Source organism: Athene noctua, chromosome 23 (genome assembly GCF_965140245.1).
Source record: "Athene noctua chromosome 23, bAthNoc1.hap1.1, whole genome shotgun sequence".
NCBI lineage: Eukaryota > Metazoa > Chordata > Aves > Strigiformes > Strigidae > Athene > Athene noctua.
Genome location: NC_134059.1, coordinates 8,930,042 through 8,944,600, shown reverse-complemented (window position 1 = coordinate 8,944,600; position 14,559 = coordinate 8,930,042). Strand labels below are relative to the sequence as shown.

Below are 14,559 nucleotides of genomic sequence, written 5' to 3'. Positions count from 1 at the left end.
ATAGTAGCTCTTCCCTGTGCTTTGTCATTTAAGCCTTGTTTCCAGTGCTTCCATGAAGTGCAGTGGTGCTGGCTTTGTGCTGGCCGCTGTGCGGGGATGTAAGGAAGCTCTCTGTGAGATCAAGGGCCAGCTCTGCACGAGCGTGTGTACGTGTCCCTTGCTCCTGGTGACTTCTCAGACGGACCCTCATGTTCTTGTGGCAGACGCTGAGCTGGTAGATGGCTGACAGCCTGGGGCTGCAGTGGGGAGCTGGCTGGGCCCTTGGTTCTTGGTATGTTGGCTTGGAGTTCTTGACTTGCCATCAGGAACACACCCCTGCAGCTGTTTCCTGCAGCCTTTAGGGATAAGTGTGTTTCACAGAGTTCTCCCCTCTGGTGCCTCTGTCTGCCCCTCCCGCCTGCATGCAAAGGCAGATATGCTTCTGAGGCCAGAGGAGTGAGAAAGGCTTTTAATCCACCCTCACGCAGAGTTGTAATTCTCATTTGATGCACTGGGAATCTTCCTAGATACTGGCGTTGGTTACAAGCTCATGTCCCTCAGTGATAAAATGCAGCAGGTGCTCTAGAAGGGCAGGTACTGCTGTAGTGACTGTGCACAGGACTCAAATTCCAGTTGTGGTAGCAGCAACAACTTACTTTAACGTGGTAAAATCATTTAAATTCTGCAGATCTGTATTTCTAGTGAAAGTTGGGTGTATGTGCTTAAATTGCACAAGACTGAGGTAGAGTTGGACAGCTGCAAAATACTTTTCACATATTAAATACTTTAGAGTAACAAGCAGCTTCTGTATGTGTTTTTAAACAAACTGTAGGCCTGGAAGATCAGGAAGGAGATGGCAAGACTGAAAATGCTGTGATGGACAGTATCTTTCATTTCTCCAAAAGCAAACCTATTCCAGAAATCTGGTAACAATTTACATGCAGGAAGCACACTTTACTTTTTTTGCTCACAAGGAATTGAGCCAGGATTGTTCTAGAGATTGAGAAAAACATTGAAGTCTAAAAAGAAGAAATTACTTACTGCTTAAGAAACACATAACTGCCTTAAACACACCCAGTATCTTTCACTGGTGACTCGGCTGCACAAAAATCAGAGCAGAAATGGAAATCGTCCAGGTAAGGCTGGACGGTAGAGGGGAGAGAAGGCAGATTTTGCAGAAGCACTGCTTTCTGCTGCGGACTGTTTTCTTCTTGCAGCCTTCTCGAGCTAGGACTGGCTAGCAGCAGAAAATGGTGAGAAATAGATCTCAAAAGGAGAAGAGCCTAAACCTAGTTTGCTGAGCTGAGGATAAACGCTTGAGCTGAAAAACAGGTTCTCTTGCTGAATATCTTCCTTTTTATGCAGTATTTGTAGTGACAAATGGCTGGACCCCACCCCCCTACGTTCAGTGAGAGCAGTTAATGAGTTCTTCACTTGAGACAAGAATGAACTTGACCTGCTCGCTGCATTTAGTGTAAATCCTTCCTCACAGTGAGGTGGAGCTGTCTTTGACATGCGAATCCAGGAGCCGCCTGCAGCACTGTGTACCTGGGGGGAGTACAGAGAGGCCGGCCCCAGGGTAACAGAGAGCGTCAGGGCCTTGGTTTAAGGTTGTGACCGGTGGAAGGCAGGTTAACGGCATCGACTTGGAGTGTCACAATGCTGACCCTTCTTTCACGTCTGTAGCTTTCTCTGCACCGGGCTATGTTTTCTTCCAAATTTTTTCCTCCAGTGGGCCAGGTCTGTGGTGTCCCTGCACCATAGAGCCACTATTCTGTCCCACCGTCTGTCTTCACCTCTGCACGATGGAAGTACCTACTCCCTTCATTTTAGTGAGCTAGCCTGGGACAAGGACTGTGCTTAGAGCAGCCGTGTTCTGTGCCCGACATGGTACTCTGATGAACTTCCTCTAGCTGTCTGACACCCAGCTGCAGCAGCAAACTTAAACAAACCCCAAGCTGCGTTGAGAGGGTTCTGCTGTCTCTGGGCTTGGAAAAAATTGGGATGCTTAAGAGCATGCAGAGTTCAGAGTCCTTTGTGGTGGAGAGTTTATAAGATATTCTTTCAAGTGCCTTTGCAGTTTGCCTCTTTAATAGAAAATTGAGATCTGATGCCAGTTTGCTGCTTCTGCTGCCTGTTTGGTAAGCGAAGTGTGGCAACTTCCAGAGTGCTTGTATGGTTTGGTGTCAGCTCTGGGTTGTGCTTGCAGTAATTCTGTGCTCATTCATTATCCAGTGAGCTGTGCTAAAAGTATTCTACAAGCAGTCTCTGAGCCAGGGCCTCTGCCAGGACTTGGGCCGCCTGTCCCAGGTGTTGTGGTGCTAGATGGCAGCAGTTGGGCTCTGCTTCTCTTGGCACCTGGACCCTTTTCTGGACCCCCACATTAACCTCTGCTTCTGCTTTGGATTTCAGCTGGTACTGAAAATACAGGAGATCTTTGATTCTAAGCGTGGAAAGAAGAGGGTGAGGTTGCTCAGCCCCACCAGGAGAGAAGTGCCTCCAGTGAAAGGTAGAGAGGTCTCCAGCACCTTCTCTGCTGTAAACCTCCCGAGCACATGGCTCCTGTCCGGCACCAACTGCAGCTTCTGCCTGGCTGAGCTGACCGTGCTGAGCCCCATGTCCTGCTGCTGGAACCGCTGAGCTTCAGCACTGCCAGGACTGGGAGCACTGGCCTAACCCGCGTTTAACGCTGCCACAAACGGAAGAGTCCGCCACCATCTGAGCCTGAAGAGCTGGGCTACTGGTTAAAAGTGCTTTTTCAAAAGAGCAAAACCAACCCCCAAATTCCCCACTAAACTTCTTGGCACGAGAACTACTTCTGACTACTCCACTCATCGCTTTTGTGCCTCTAAAGTGATATTCTTGTGTTCATCTGATTTTTGTAGCCATGGTATGGTCTTTACTTACAGTATATTCTGCTCAGCAACTCTGTTAGCTTTTATAGCAGCATCAAATAACCACCTGGTTTCTGTTCTTTGCCTGCACTGAGCTGGCCTACAGGTGGTTTACTGGAAACAATGACTTCATATTGACTCCACTTGTTGAGATTGACTGTTGTAGCATGTCGGCCAGTACGAGCTCTTCTTTGCTGATGCTTTGCTGGTGGGTGGGCAGCCCTGGGTGGTGTCAGTCTGATGAGTCTAAAGTTCTTTCCCAACTGTGGGTGTTGCCCATCTTACTTCTGCATGGCTAATCAGTGAAAACTATGTGTGTTTCAGGTGAAACCAGTGGGAATGAAAGCGATACGGAAAATCACCCAAAAAGTGAGTGAATGAGAGGGGCAGGTCCTGTCCCCGTAGCACTACGCCTTTGGCTGAGGCTCTGATGGGATAAGCACGCTGCCTGGTTGTGGCTTCTGCCAAGACAGAAAAAGGGAACATCTAAGAGGCAGCATGGCCAAGGCTGGGAGCTGTTGCTGTGACAAATGAACCTCTATTTCTGCCACCTCTCCTGAGCCCTTGAGGTTTAATGCCATTAATCTGCCCATCACTAGAAGCTGATTCATTTTTGGGTTGGTAGAGTCACACTTAACTAAAATATGTCTTGCAGGAGACTGTCCCTGGATCACCCTTACTGCTAACAGTTAAGGTTGTTTTCCCCCTGCTTCCTTCCCTTGGTTCTGTTTTATATGTATAATGTTGTGAAACACTCTCTCCTCTGAGGAGAAATCACTCAGTTATTTGTCTGGTTCCACAGTCCTGAGTTTGATCGTAGGCCTAAACTACAGACTTGAAATACCTACTTGGTTTTAGCTGGTGTGGAAGACCACCAAAAGTTTCTGTGCTGGTAAGGTTTGAATGTGAAATGGTAATGGTTGGCCAGCAGCCCTGATGAGTGACTCTGTCATGTCTCTAAGCAAGCACCTAGCCAAAAGGACCAGCAGAATGGTTTCAGACGTTGCATTGACTTGGAGGGAAGCACACAGAAGGCCTTAACTTGGAGCTAAGAATGAAGTTCCACTTTTATATGTTGAGAGTAAGAGAGTGTGAAGAATCTCTGCAGAAATACAGTGATTGAGTCACTGCCTGATCTGAGAGTTGTTTCCAAAGTGTCCAGAATGTGTCATGGTGCCTGGGCAGCAGGAATTTCTTACATCAGAGTGCTGTGCCTGTGCTTGTGGCTCTGTACTGCCTGTCGGGACATCCCAGCCTGGAGGTTTCTGGCTCTGCCTCTGTGAATGCCCGTGCTGCTTTACAGAGCAGCTGCCTGAGGCCTGGCAGTTTCTGAACTGCTGGAACTGGGCTGCTTCTCACAGCTGGGCTTCCCTCATTGGTAGCACAGTGTGCCACTCTTGAGATGTGCAGAAGGAATGTGAGGACAGCAGGAGAATGGTGGCTGTCGGTCAAGAGCGATTGGCAGAGCTGCTGCAAGGCCAGTGCTGCCCTGCCCGGAACGGCTGTGCCCGAGGAGCTGACACGGGAGGCCAGGTCCTGTGGAGCGCAGCAGTGGTGTTAGGCAAATGCACCCACCTCTGTTCCCCCTTCTGCAGGTGGTGACGAGTCCTCTTCTGTGACCCGTAGGTGTGGGGCCGTGATAGCCACTGCCTGGTTTTTGTAGACTTACGGAATGGTTTGGGTTGGATCCCTAAAGAGGCCCAAGGTGCTCTCCTGCAGTCCAGGGTAGCGGGCTGGCTGTGTGCCCTCCTCGCTGCCCTCAGGATCTTGAACTCCACCATTTCATGGTCACTGCAGCCAAGGCTGCCCTTGAGCTTCACACTCCCCACCAGCCCCTCCTTGTTGGTGAGAACAAACCATAAGGCTGCTCCAGTCTGTCTGTAGAGAGCCTCATCTCGGTTTTCCTGTCGGGGTCCTGGAGCAGCCCCCACTGTAACACCTCCTGGTCCTGCCCTCCCCTTAATGCTGACCTGGGTCGGCTCCTCACCCACCCCAGGCAGAGCTCCCTGCTCTCCAGCTGGGCACTGGCACAGAGGGTGACCTTCCTCCTCCTCCTCTCCCTGGTCTGTCCCTCCTAAAGAGCCCGTGTCCTTCCAGCCCAACACTCGAGCCACCCCCCACGGCTCCCCGATGCGGATAGATCGTAGCCCTGCAGGCGTGCCCACGTCTCCAGCTCCTCTTGTTTGTTCCCCACATGATGCGCATTTGCACAGAGTCAGTTAAGTTGGGCCTTGGTGAAGCTGACTCTGGTTGGAATTCCTTTGTGCTGCTCCTCAGGTGCTCTGCTGCTGCCCTGGGACCTCCTGCAGGCTTTGAGCATCTGTCACTGGCATCAAGCTGGTAGGAGTGGGAGGGATTGAGGTTCCCCTCCCCTGGCAACTTTAGCTTAAAACCCTCTCTTGGGTTTGTTCCTTTCCCCAGGTCGGCACAGGAGCCTGCTGCAGGTGCCGTCCGCCTCCAGGAGGAACCCACACTACCAGACTTTGGAGAGGGATTTGATTGAGCTGCAGGAGCAGCGGCTCTTTGAGCTCTTTGTGGTGGTGTCGCTGCACAAGAAGGCGTCTGAGATGATGTACACGCCACAGATCATACAGCAGTTTCCCAGCAAGGTAGGAGCTGCGTGCAACCCTGCCCACAAAACACACTCCGTAGCTGCTTGTTTCCTCTCGCAGTGTGTATCCCTTCCTAAACATTATACTAGTGAAGCTGGCCTGCTGCTTAGGATGCAGCCTTGGAATATGGAGCACCTTGCCCTGTTACAGACCCAACGTGTAGTGCTGGGCAGCTGCTGAATGTCTGTCTCAATGACTTTACTGTCTTGATTTTGGAACTAGGAAGGCTCCTACTCTAGTTCTAATTGCCTGGAAATACCACAAAGCCAAACTGTACTGTGATACACTGCTGAGGCAGCCTGCAGGAGAGGAGAGGGACTGCAATGCTGGCATGACCTCATCCCATAGATTTGTAAACTAGCAGTCAAGCAATTTGATGGTGCACAGGAACTGGAATCTCAGGGCTTTTTTGCTTATTTATACTGTTATGGGGAAAAAAAATTTAAAATGGCAGAGCCATGTGTACTAGCCCCCAAAAAGCAGAGGAGAACTGTGGAAGTTAAAGTACTCTAGCTAGAACAAGCCATTTGAAATAAGCTTTCTTTCTGTCTGTAGTTACTGTGGAGCTAAGAGGATGGAGCCCTGATGCTTGCTCCTGTGGTTCCAGATTGAAATGAATATTCAGTTGTCACCATCTAGGCTTGTACCTGCTGCCTTCCACTAAAAACCAGAACAAAACCAGTAATGCTGGCTGTGGTGTCAGGAGTAAGCCAGAGATTATTAAGGAATCTGCACGTCACCAAATAGAGAAGGAGATGTTGGATTCGTTAAGGGAGGTTCCGTGGGACTCCCTCAGGACCCGTAAGGGATTTGTGTGTGCAGACAGCTCGAGTGTCTTAAATGTGTCGATGTTTTGGATTCACAAATGAATAAGGGACTACAACCAGAAAGCGTGCATAGTCTTAATTTAGTGGGTAAGACTGAATGTACATAAATAATATCTGCTAAAAGTGAAGACTTTAGGCTGTTAGGAGGAAGAAGGCCTGGAGCCAGATTCAGCTTTTTTCCTGGTGCAGCCTCTCGATCTGTTCATCACCTTTGGGAAGGGCAGTGCACTCTTCTTTTCCTGCTGCCCTAGCAGACAGACACAACTGCACCATGTGGCTCGTTACTAGCTTTTATAAATGCACTAACAAATCTAATGATTTTCTCATTGTTTATTTATGCTTTGCTCAAAGTGTTTTGGTGAGTGACTTTATGCAGGACAGCCTATCATGTTGGGATTTTGCAGGAAACATTGCCCAGTAATTATGGAAGTGTTCTGATTACAGATTTTTCTCCCTTTTAAAAATAGCCTTGCTTCCAAGTAATCTGCTTGTCACCCTCTTCTTTGGGCTGCATGCCCAAGGACATCAAAGCTTTTATACAACTGCTACTCTGTGAAAATGCTGTACTGTTTTCCTAACCACTCCTTCATGCTGTCACCACTTGGAACACTGGAATAGCCTAGCTGAGCTGACAGAGTGCAGTGTTGAAAATCAGCTTTATGCAATAAGGTTGCCTCTTCTCAGGGGCATTTCCTACTTAAATGTGATCTCTCTTATTTGAAGACCTTCCTTTTGCCCCTTCAGGGCAGTTCTGAGCATGGAAAGTTGTCCTGTAGTCTGAGGGATTTGACTTGAGCCCACGCGTGGTAACTGGAACATGGGTTCAGATACCCTGGTTTTGCAGTGGAATCACGAGTGATCTGCACATCACAAGCTGAAAGTGTTCTTGTTTCTCTTCGTGTCTTCAAATCTCCTAGGAATAGAACCAAGGCAAGCTGACACAACTGTCATCTGGGGCGTCAGTTCTAGCTTCAGTCCCCAATAAACTTGGCCATGCTTGTAAATCCTCACTCAGCTCTTACCAAAACCAGCTGGGTAATTTTACAAAGGTCCAATGAGCAGAAAAAGGTGCAAGAGGGAACTGGAAATCTGTTACAGGCAGAATATGTTCTCCTATACTTGTGCATTAGCTGTGTGGTGTTCAGCATTTGGAAGTGTCAGGAAGATACTCTCTCCCGTTGTTTTAAACGCTGCAGCTGTGCACCACACTTCAGTGACTTCAAATGTATGTGTTACCTCTCCAGCCTGAACATCCCTTCAGACAGTCCAAGGATACTGAAGAGAGGCTAAAGGTCATTCCCAGATTCTGCTTTCCAGATCCCAAAGACTGGTTTCCTGTATCACACCTTAAAAGGTAAAGTATTGTTTTCGAGTACTCATGCCTGAACATGGCAATGCTGAAAGCTTAGGTGTGTGCCAGTTTCCTGGAACAGAGAAACTGCAGCCAGAGCAAGGAAAAACGGGAAGGGCTGAATCCCCATCCCCTGTGATCGGGAAAGATGAGGTGTGGAGGTGGATTAGAAGTGCTGCTTCTGCCCAAGCACCGTCCTTCCTGTAAGAAGGAGGTTTGTAACGTCTGTTCAGGGCCAGCTCCCAGGGCTGGCAAGTGCTTACATTGCTCCTTGGCAGAATGAAGAAGCAGCTGGGAAGGAAGGGAGGAAGGTGCTTGCAGCTCAGAGTCCATGGGCTGCAGGTTTTTACACTGAACAGAGCCTGAAGTAGCTTGCTAACCACAGCAGGGGGTCTTCAGCATGACCAGGAGGAGAATGGCTCATAGTCTGTGTCCTCTCTTCTCTGAGCTGCATGGTGAATCTAACCCTGACTGTTCTTTGATTCCCCAGTGAAACATTTTCTTTTGTGTTGACGGGGGAGGATGGTAGCCGCTGGTTTGGGTACTGCAAGAAGCTCTTGGTAAGCATTTGTGTATTGGGTGGAGTGTAAAGGGCACACTAATAAATCGCAGTCAAGTGCAGGGTGTGAACCAGCAGTGGTTCCCCGTGTGGGTTACGTAGCACCTGTGCTGCTGCTGGGGAACGCGTGCGAGAAGGAGCGTGATGATCAGAGACCCACAGGAGGGTTTGGGTGGGAAGGGACCTTAGAGATCACCCAGTGCCACCCCCTGCCCCGGGCAGGGCCACCTTCCACCAGCCCAGGTTGCCCAAAGCCCTGTCCAACCTGGCCTTGAACCCTTCCAGGGAGGGGGCAGCCACAGCTGCTCTGGGCAGCTTGTGCCAGGGCCTCACCCCCTCACAGGGGAGAATTTCTTCCACAGGTGCCTTTCTGGGCTGCCAGTGCACTTTGCTGGCTGACAGTCAGTTTTCCACCCCCCAACCTCCCCAAGTCCTCCTCCTGGGGGCTGCTCTCCATCCCCTCCTCGCCCAGCCGGGATTTGTGCCGGGGATTGCCCCAACCCGTGGGCAGGACCTTGCCCTTGGCCTCGTTGAACTCCACGAGGTTTGCCCGCCCCCTTCCCCAGCCTGCCCAGGTCCCTCTGGCTGGATCGTTCCCCCAGTGTGTCCCCGCACACACAGCTCGGTGGCGAGGGAACGTGCTGAGGGTGCCTCCCTCCCACTGTCCATGTCCCCAACAACGATGTCAAACGGCGCCGGTGCCAGCCCCGAGGACGCGGCCCGTCACCGCTCTGAGTTGACCGCAGCTCTCTGAGAGCCACCCTCCAGCCAGTTCCTGATCCACCGAGGGCTCCATCCATCAGATCCACGTCTCTCCAGTTTAGAGACAAGGATGTCACGGGGGGAAGTGTCAGATGCTTTGCACAAGTCCAGGTAGATGACGTCAGTTGCTCTTCCCTTACCCATCAGCGCTGTGACCCCGTTGGAGGAGGCCACCAAACTCGTCAGGCACCGATTGATGCCCAGCAGTACAGGGAAATGGGCTCTGGTTGGAAAGACAGCTCCAGGAACTGGTCGTTCCTCAGGAATCTTAAGTCAGAAGTGTAGAGGAAGTGCAGGAGTTCTGTGGATCAGCTGCAGTGTAGGTGCTAAGTTCTTTACTGTACCCCTGTTCTCAGCATAACTGTTCTTGTTGCCTTTCAGCCCGAAGGGAAGGGGAAGCGGCTCCCTGAGGTGTACTGCATCGTCAGCCGCCTGGGCTGCTTCAACCTCTTCTCCAAGGTGAAGTGGGGAGAGCCTTCACTTCTTAGCAGACTTGAGTCTGCTCCAGAAAGTAACTGGATGCTTCTGTCCAGTCCAGAACGGTTTAGTGACTGTAACTCATCCTGGGAGAGCAGCGCTTCCTTGCTGGGACTTGTCAGCCAATACACAGACCACTGTTCCTTCAGCAAATTACTGTTAGGATGTGGCTTCTAATACCTGATATTAGTGATGGTGCCCTTTCATCCTCTTCCATGACTTGGAACTGGAAAATTTGGGGCAGGGTGGGGGTCAGGGAGGAGGTCTCGCCTTGTTTCTCCTAGCACCACGAGGAGAGTAGATAAAGAGCTGAAGTCTGGGGAGAGCTACTGCAGATAAAGGGCAGCTATTGCAGAAGAATACAGGGGCAAGCTGATGGTGAAAGCTGATTTCTAATCATTGGAGCACAGAGTTTCTAGAACAGTGTTTCAGAAAGATTTCTTGGCAGGAGGATGGGGTGCTGCTCCTCTTACTCCTCTAACTCGTGAGAATTTGATTCCCACAATTTTCCTTGCAGTAGCAGGAGACTGGCTTTGAGGATGGAGAGTTGTACTCACAGGTATCTACTCCCATTTGATTGTTCAGAGGTTTGAGATGAGCTTTCAGAGGGATCCCAAGCGAGGGGGGAGAGGGCTGTGAGTCTGTGGTGGAGCCTTCATGTGTAGCTATGGCACGGGTTGTATCTCCTCTGGCTCACCAGCAGAGATTGAACCAACAGCTGATGTATTTTCTTGCAGATTTTAGATGAAGTGGAGAAGAGGCGAGAGATGTCTCCAGCCCTAGTGCACCCGTTCATGCGCAGTGTAATGGAGGCACCTTTCCCTGCTCCTGGACGCACGATTACTGTGAGGAGTTTCCTGCCGGGAGCAGGAAATGAGGTAAGGGAGATCAGGGATGGACTGCCTCTCCTGTGTGGGGTCCCTGGGGCCTAGTGCCATCTGCAAACCGCTCTGCGGAGTGATGCCACCTGTAAATCATCAGTCTGAAGATCCTAAAGCCCCAAGGGAGGCTGTGGTAGAAACCAGGTTCCTGTTGGATCACCTACCGTGGGGGCGATTCCCTGCTCTGTGAGGAATCGCTGCTTGGGAGCCCCCTGTGCGCCGCCCGGGCGCGGGCTTCGGCCCCGGAGGAGCCGCCGGTTCCGCGCTGAGCACCTCTGCCTGCCCGCAGGTGATGGAACTCTGCCGCCCGCTGGATTCCCGACTCGAGCACGTTGACTTTGAGTGCCTTTTTGAGTGTCTGAGTGTCTCTCACCTGATCCGGGTCTTTGCCTCTCTCCTGCTGGAAAGGAGGGTGGTCTTTGTTGCTGACAACTTAAGGTAAGAAATGGCTCTGAGTGACTAGTTCTCTCTGGGGGATACTGGTTTTGATTCTGCCTGTTTCATGTGCAAGCTTGTCTAACTTTTTGTAAATAGTTACCTTTAAAAGCTGTTTGCAGACTTTCCACACAACATGTGCATGCTTAGAATTTGGAGTATGATATTTACCCAAGAGGAGATAAGGGAAAGTTTCCTTTACCTCGGTAGTCGGGGTTGATGCTATTCCGAGCTCCCCGTAACTGACTTTAAAAGGGGGTGCATGGGGCTTCTGCTGCTGCATAAACAATGTACGTGAATTACATTTTCCCCCAGCATTTCTAACCTCTGTCTGTGGCTGAGAACTTAACAAGAGCTCACGATCCACTGCTGCTCTTGCCTTTCCAGCACTCTGTCTAAATGTGGCCATGCCGCAGTTGCAACGCTCTATCCCTTCACTTGGCAACACACCTACATTCCAGTCCTGCCGACTTCCATGATTGACATTGTGTGCTCTCCGACCCCGTTCTTAATTGGCATTCTCTCCTGCTCGTTACCGCAGCTCCAGGACCTGCCCATAGAAGAGGTGAGAATTGGGTGAAGCGCGGTGGAGGGACAATCATGCTGTCCTCTCTGGTATAATCTCTGTGGATTGATTCTATCTTAATATAAACCCCTAAACTTTTCTGAGACCGTTGATGAACTTCCCAGATACATGTCAGGGTGTTCCATTGTTATCAAAGTAACAATGTTCACTGCTTTTAGAGTCAGGCTGCAGTTATGCAAAACTTATGTTTCATGTGTGACATCCCCTGCCACTGGAGACATTTAAAAAAAAAAAAAAAAAAAAAAAGGTTTTTTTCTGTACAGCAACATACCTGGTTATAAGAGTCTGTGTTTTGTACATCTTTCCCCAGGTTCTGATTGTTGATCTCTGTGCTGACAAGTTCTTGCAAGAGGTGAGTGAAATACCAGTACTGGTCACTTGTGGTTATATGCCAGGAAAAGGCATCAGTGAAAGAAAATGAGAACAAGAAATCAGCAAAAGCTAGTATTCATGTGTAGACTCCAGTGGCTGAAGAAATATCTTGCATTCCTTTTTGACCAATATTGAAGGGAACAGCCTTACAAATCCTTGTTGCAAGATTGAGATTGCATGAGGTGCAGAGCTCTGCGAAGCCACAGATGCTGCTTATCAGAGCTGAATTTAAAACCAGATACTGAACTGGTTCATTATGTGGAGCGCACTGCTAAGGTTCTTTGATGCTTTCTGTCTTTCTGTACACTTGTTTTCTACAGGGCTTTCTCCTCTCCCATCTAGTTGGGGTGTGTTTGTTGGTTTGGGCTTTTTTTTTTCCAGGAGCGATAATTTAGGAGACAAATTATTACAGTTCAGTTGTGGTTCTCTGCTGAACGATACCTAATGTGCTTCTGCATCACCAGACAAGTAGCTATAAACATACTGGAGTATTCCTAGTTCAGGAGGTTGTTTGCATCTCCTGTTCTGTGCCTTACTGTTCTGTTTTGCATTGCAGCCTGCAACTGGAGAAAGGTATAAAAGGATTTCGGTTTTTTTAACCCTAGTGTTGAGACTTGTCATATTTTTTCAACAGACCTTTGTCGTTCTTGTGTGTTTTATCACTGGTATAATAAGCCTGAGTCTGTGTCGTGGATGTAGCACACGTTGTACCGTGTTGGCCAGTTGTGTGTGTGACTCCATAGGACGTAGTCAGAGGGTGCTGAGCAAATGTTTTTCATCTCTGTGTCTACAAGACAAATGTATTGTCCCCACCAAGGTACACCATATCACAGCATAACTTTCCTCCGTTTTAGGCATGTTATGAGTATTTCTCATCTGTTCACAATGAGAAGGTTCTACTGAAGTTAGATATAACACAAAAATGCTTTTATGCCCATTTTTCTCCTTAGGTATCAGATGAAGATGAGATCCTGCCTCATAAACTCCAGGCTGCACTCATACAAATCTTGGAAGAACGAAGTGAAATCTTGTCACATGAGCAGAGTGACACACAAGGTACTTTTTCTTAAGTGGCAGAACATTTTTCTTAAACAGAGAACGTGGCAAATTTCTGTACTTTAGAGGGTAATCTGACAGATCTTTTTGAAGTTGAACTGCTTTATACATAATCTGTCAAATAAATGTGAGAATTTTAAGAAGCATTGAGTAGCTTGAGCGAACGGCATTGGCAAATTATGTAATTCCATGCACATCGGAAGTAACAAAGTTAGTTTTGCAGTGGGTTTGTGTTCTGTAATTTGCCTAATTCTGTAAGAGAATTAGACTGTTATGAGCTTAGTTTATTAGACACTAGATGTTTGACAGGGGAAAAGCAATTGCAAATGCTTTAACTACTGGAGAAGCTTTAGAATGGAAGCTGTCTCAGGTGCAGCAGAAAGTTGACATGGGAGATAAATCTTAATATTAGAGCTGTGGCTTCTTTGATATCAAACACTCGTCTGAAATTTCACAGTCTGAGACAGCCAGCCTAAAAAGTAACTGCTGCTCCTCTTTAGAAGAGGAATGAATGACCAGAGTGGTGAATGCGGAGGGAAATTCCTCCTCTCTTGTCTCTTCACAGGTGACGTGCCTCTTAACTCCCTGGTCTCGGAAGCTTTTGTGCAGTTCTTTGTGGAGATCGTTGGGCACTACTCTCTGCACATGAATGTCACAGAGAGAGGAGAGCGGGTGTTTCAGCGAGAGCCGTTCCGTAAATCTCACGCGTCACGCAATGTGCGTCACTTCTTGCACTTCTTCATGGAAACGCAGATGTTTGCAGGGTTCATACAGGACCGAGAGCTAAGAAAGAGCGTGGTCAAAGGTGAGGTTTGATCTTCCTCATTTTACAAACTCGCTTTCAAAGGATGATGTCACGTGACTTTGTCTCTTAAGAAGCCTCTGTCCTGGCAAGTTGTCCTGTTGGCATTTGGGGGTCTGCAACAGCTCCGTGCCCTTCAAATTATTCAGCAGAATTCATCTTGCAAAGCAGATAATTTTTGCATCTCTCTCCTTTCTGGGCTTGATCCTGCAGTTTACATGATGCGTGATTTCCTTTTCAGAACCTCCTTGTTAATGATGTACGATGCCAGATGCTAAAACATGAAATAGCTCATCTCGGTGAGTGATCTATTTTTTTTTCCCCTTCTGTAGGCCTTTTTGAGGTCCGTGCCTTGGAGTATTTGGAGAGTATTCCAACGACGGAACCAACTGGAATGAACAAAATCCTTCGCAGCCTTGGTAAAGGGACACCCTTGCTTTTTGTTGGTTGGTTGGTTGGGATTTTTTAATAAATTTAGCTATTGACCGAGTAGTTGCATGCGGAAGAGACCAGGGCCCATTCCTTGCCTTGTGTTCCTTTTGTTTACGTTTGCCCCTTCATGGGACGCTGAACACTTTGTAAGATTTTTCTTTCATTTTTAAGCTTTTGCATCTTTAGATGAAGTTTGTGCGAGCTGCCTAATCTTAGAGCTCTCTGGGCTTGGCTGGGACACGTTACGGGGGCAGCCGTCGCCGCCGCCCCTGAGCGCCCACCCCGAGAAGCGCCTCAGGCGGGCGCCCCCCGGGCCGCCGCCGCGCGCTAATGGTGTTTTTTCTCCGTAGGAAGTAAAATGAAATTCCTCCAGAAGAAGTGACGGCGCGCCGCGGGCCGGGGGTGCCGCCTGCGCCGCGGCCGGACCCGGGCTCGCCCTTGGCCCCGGGAGGGCGGGGGGGCCGCGGCCGCCGCCAATAACCAACTGCTGCCTCCAACCGCTCCCGCGTCTCCGTTCCTGCGGCGGGGCGGGGC

General features: G+C 49.3%; 1 protein-coding gene across 7 annotated transcripts in view; it reads left to right on the top strand.

Moving 5' to 3' along the window:
* The window catches only part of DENND2C (DENN domain containing 2C), a 27,249-nt gene extending 12,690 nt beyond the window's left edge, over positions 1–14,559 (top strand). For 5 of the 7 annotated variants that reach the window (XM_074925234.1, XM_074925231.1, XM_074925238.1 and 2 more), the window contains exons 6-19: positions 2,392–2,488; positions 3,198–3,242; positions 5,295–5,482; positions 7,557–7,666; positions 8,154–8,223; positions 9,366–9,443; positions 10,199–10,339; positions 10,632–10,780; positions 11,165–11,342; positions 11,674–11,715; positions 12,686–12,791; positions 13,357–13,596; positions 13,926–14,012; positions 14,376–14,559. In XM_074925234.1, the coding sequence (XP_074781335.1) occupies positions 2,392–2,488; positions 3,198–3,242; positions 5,295–5,482; positions 7,557–7,666; positions 8,154–8,223; positions 9,366–9,443; positions 10,199–10,339; positions 10,632–10,780; positions 11,165–11,342; positions 11,674–11,715; positions 12,686–12,791; positions 13,357–13,596; positions 13,926–14,012; positions 14,376–14,407 (1,563 nt within the window). In that variant the 3' untranslated portion in view covers positions 14,408–14,559. Of the gene's footprint in view, positions 1–2,391; positions 2,489–3,197; positions 3,243–5,294; positions 5,483–7,556; positions 7,667–8,153; positions 8,224–9,365; positions 9,444–10,198; positions 10,340–10,631; positions 10,781–11,164; positions 11,343–11,673; positions 11,716–12,291; positions 12,309–12,685; positions 12,792–13,356; positions 13,597–13,834; positions 14,013–14,375 lie in introns of those variants that run through there. The other 2 variants (XM_074925232.1, XM_074925233.1) reach the window with 2 other exon arrangements.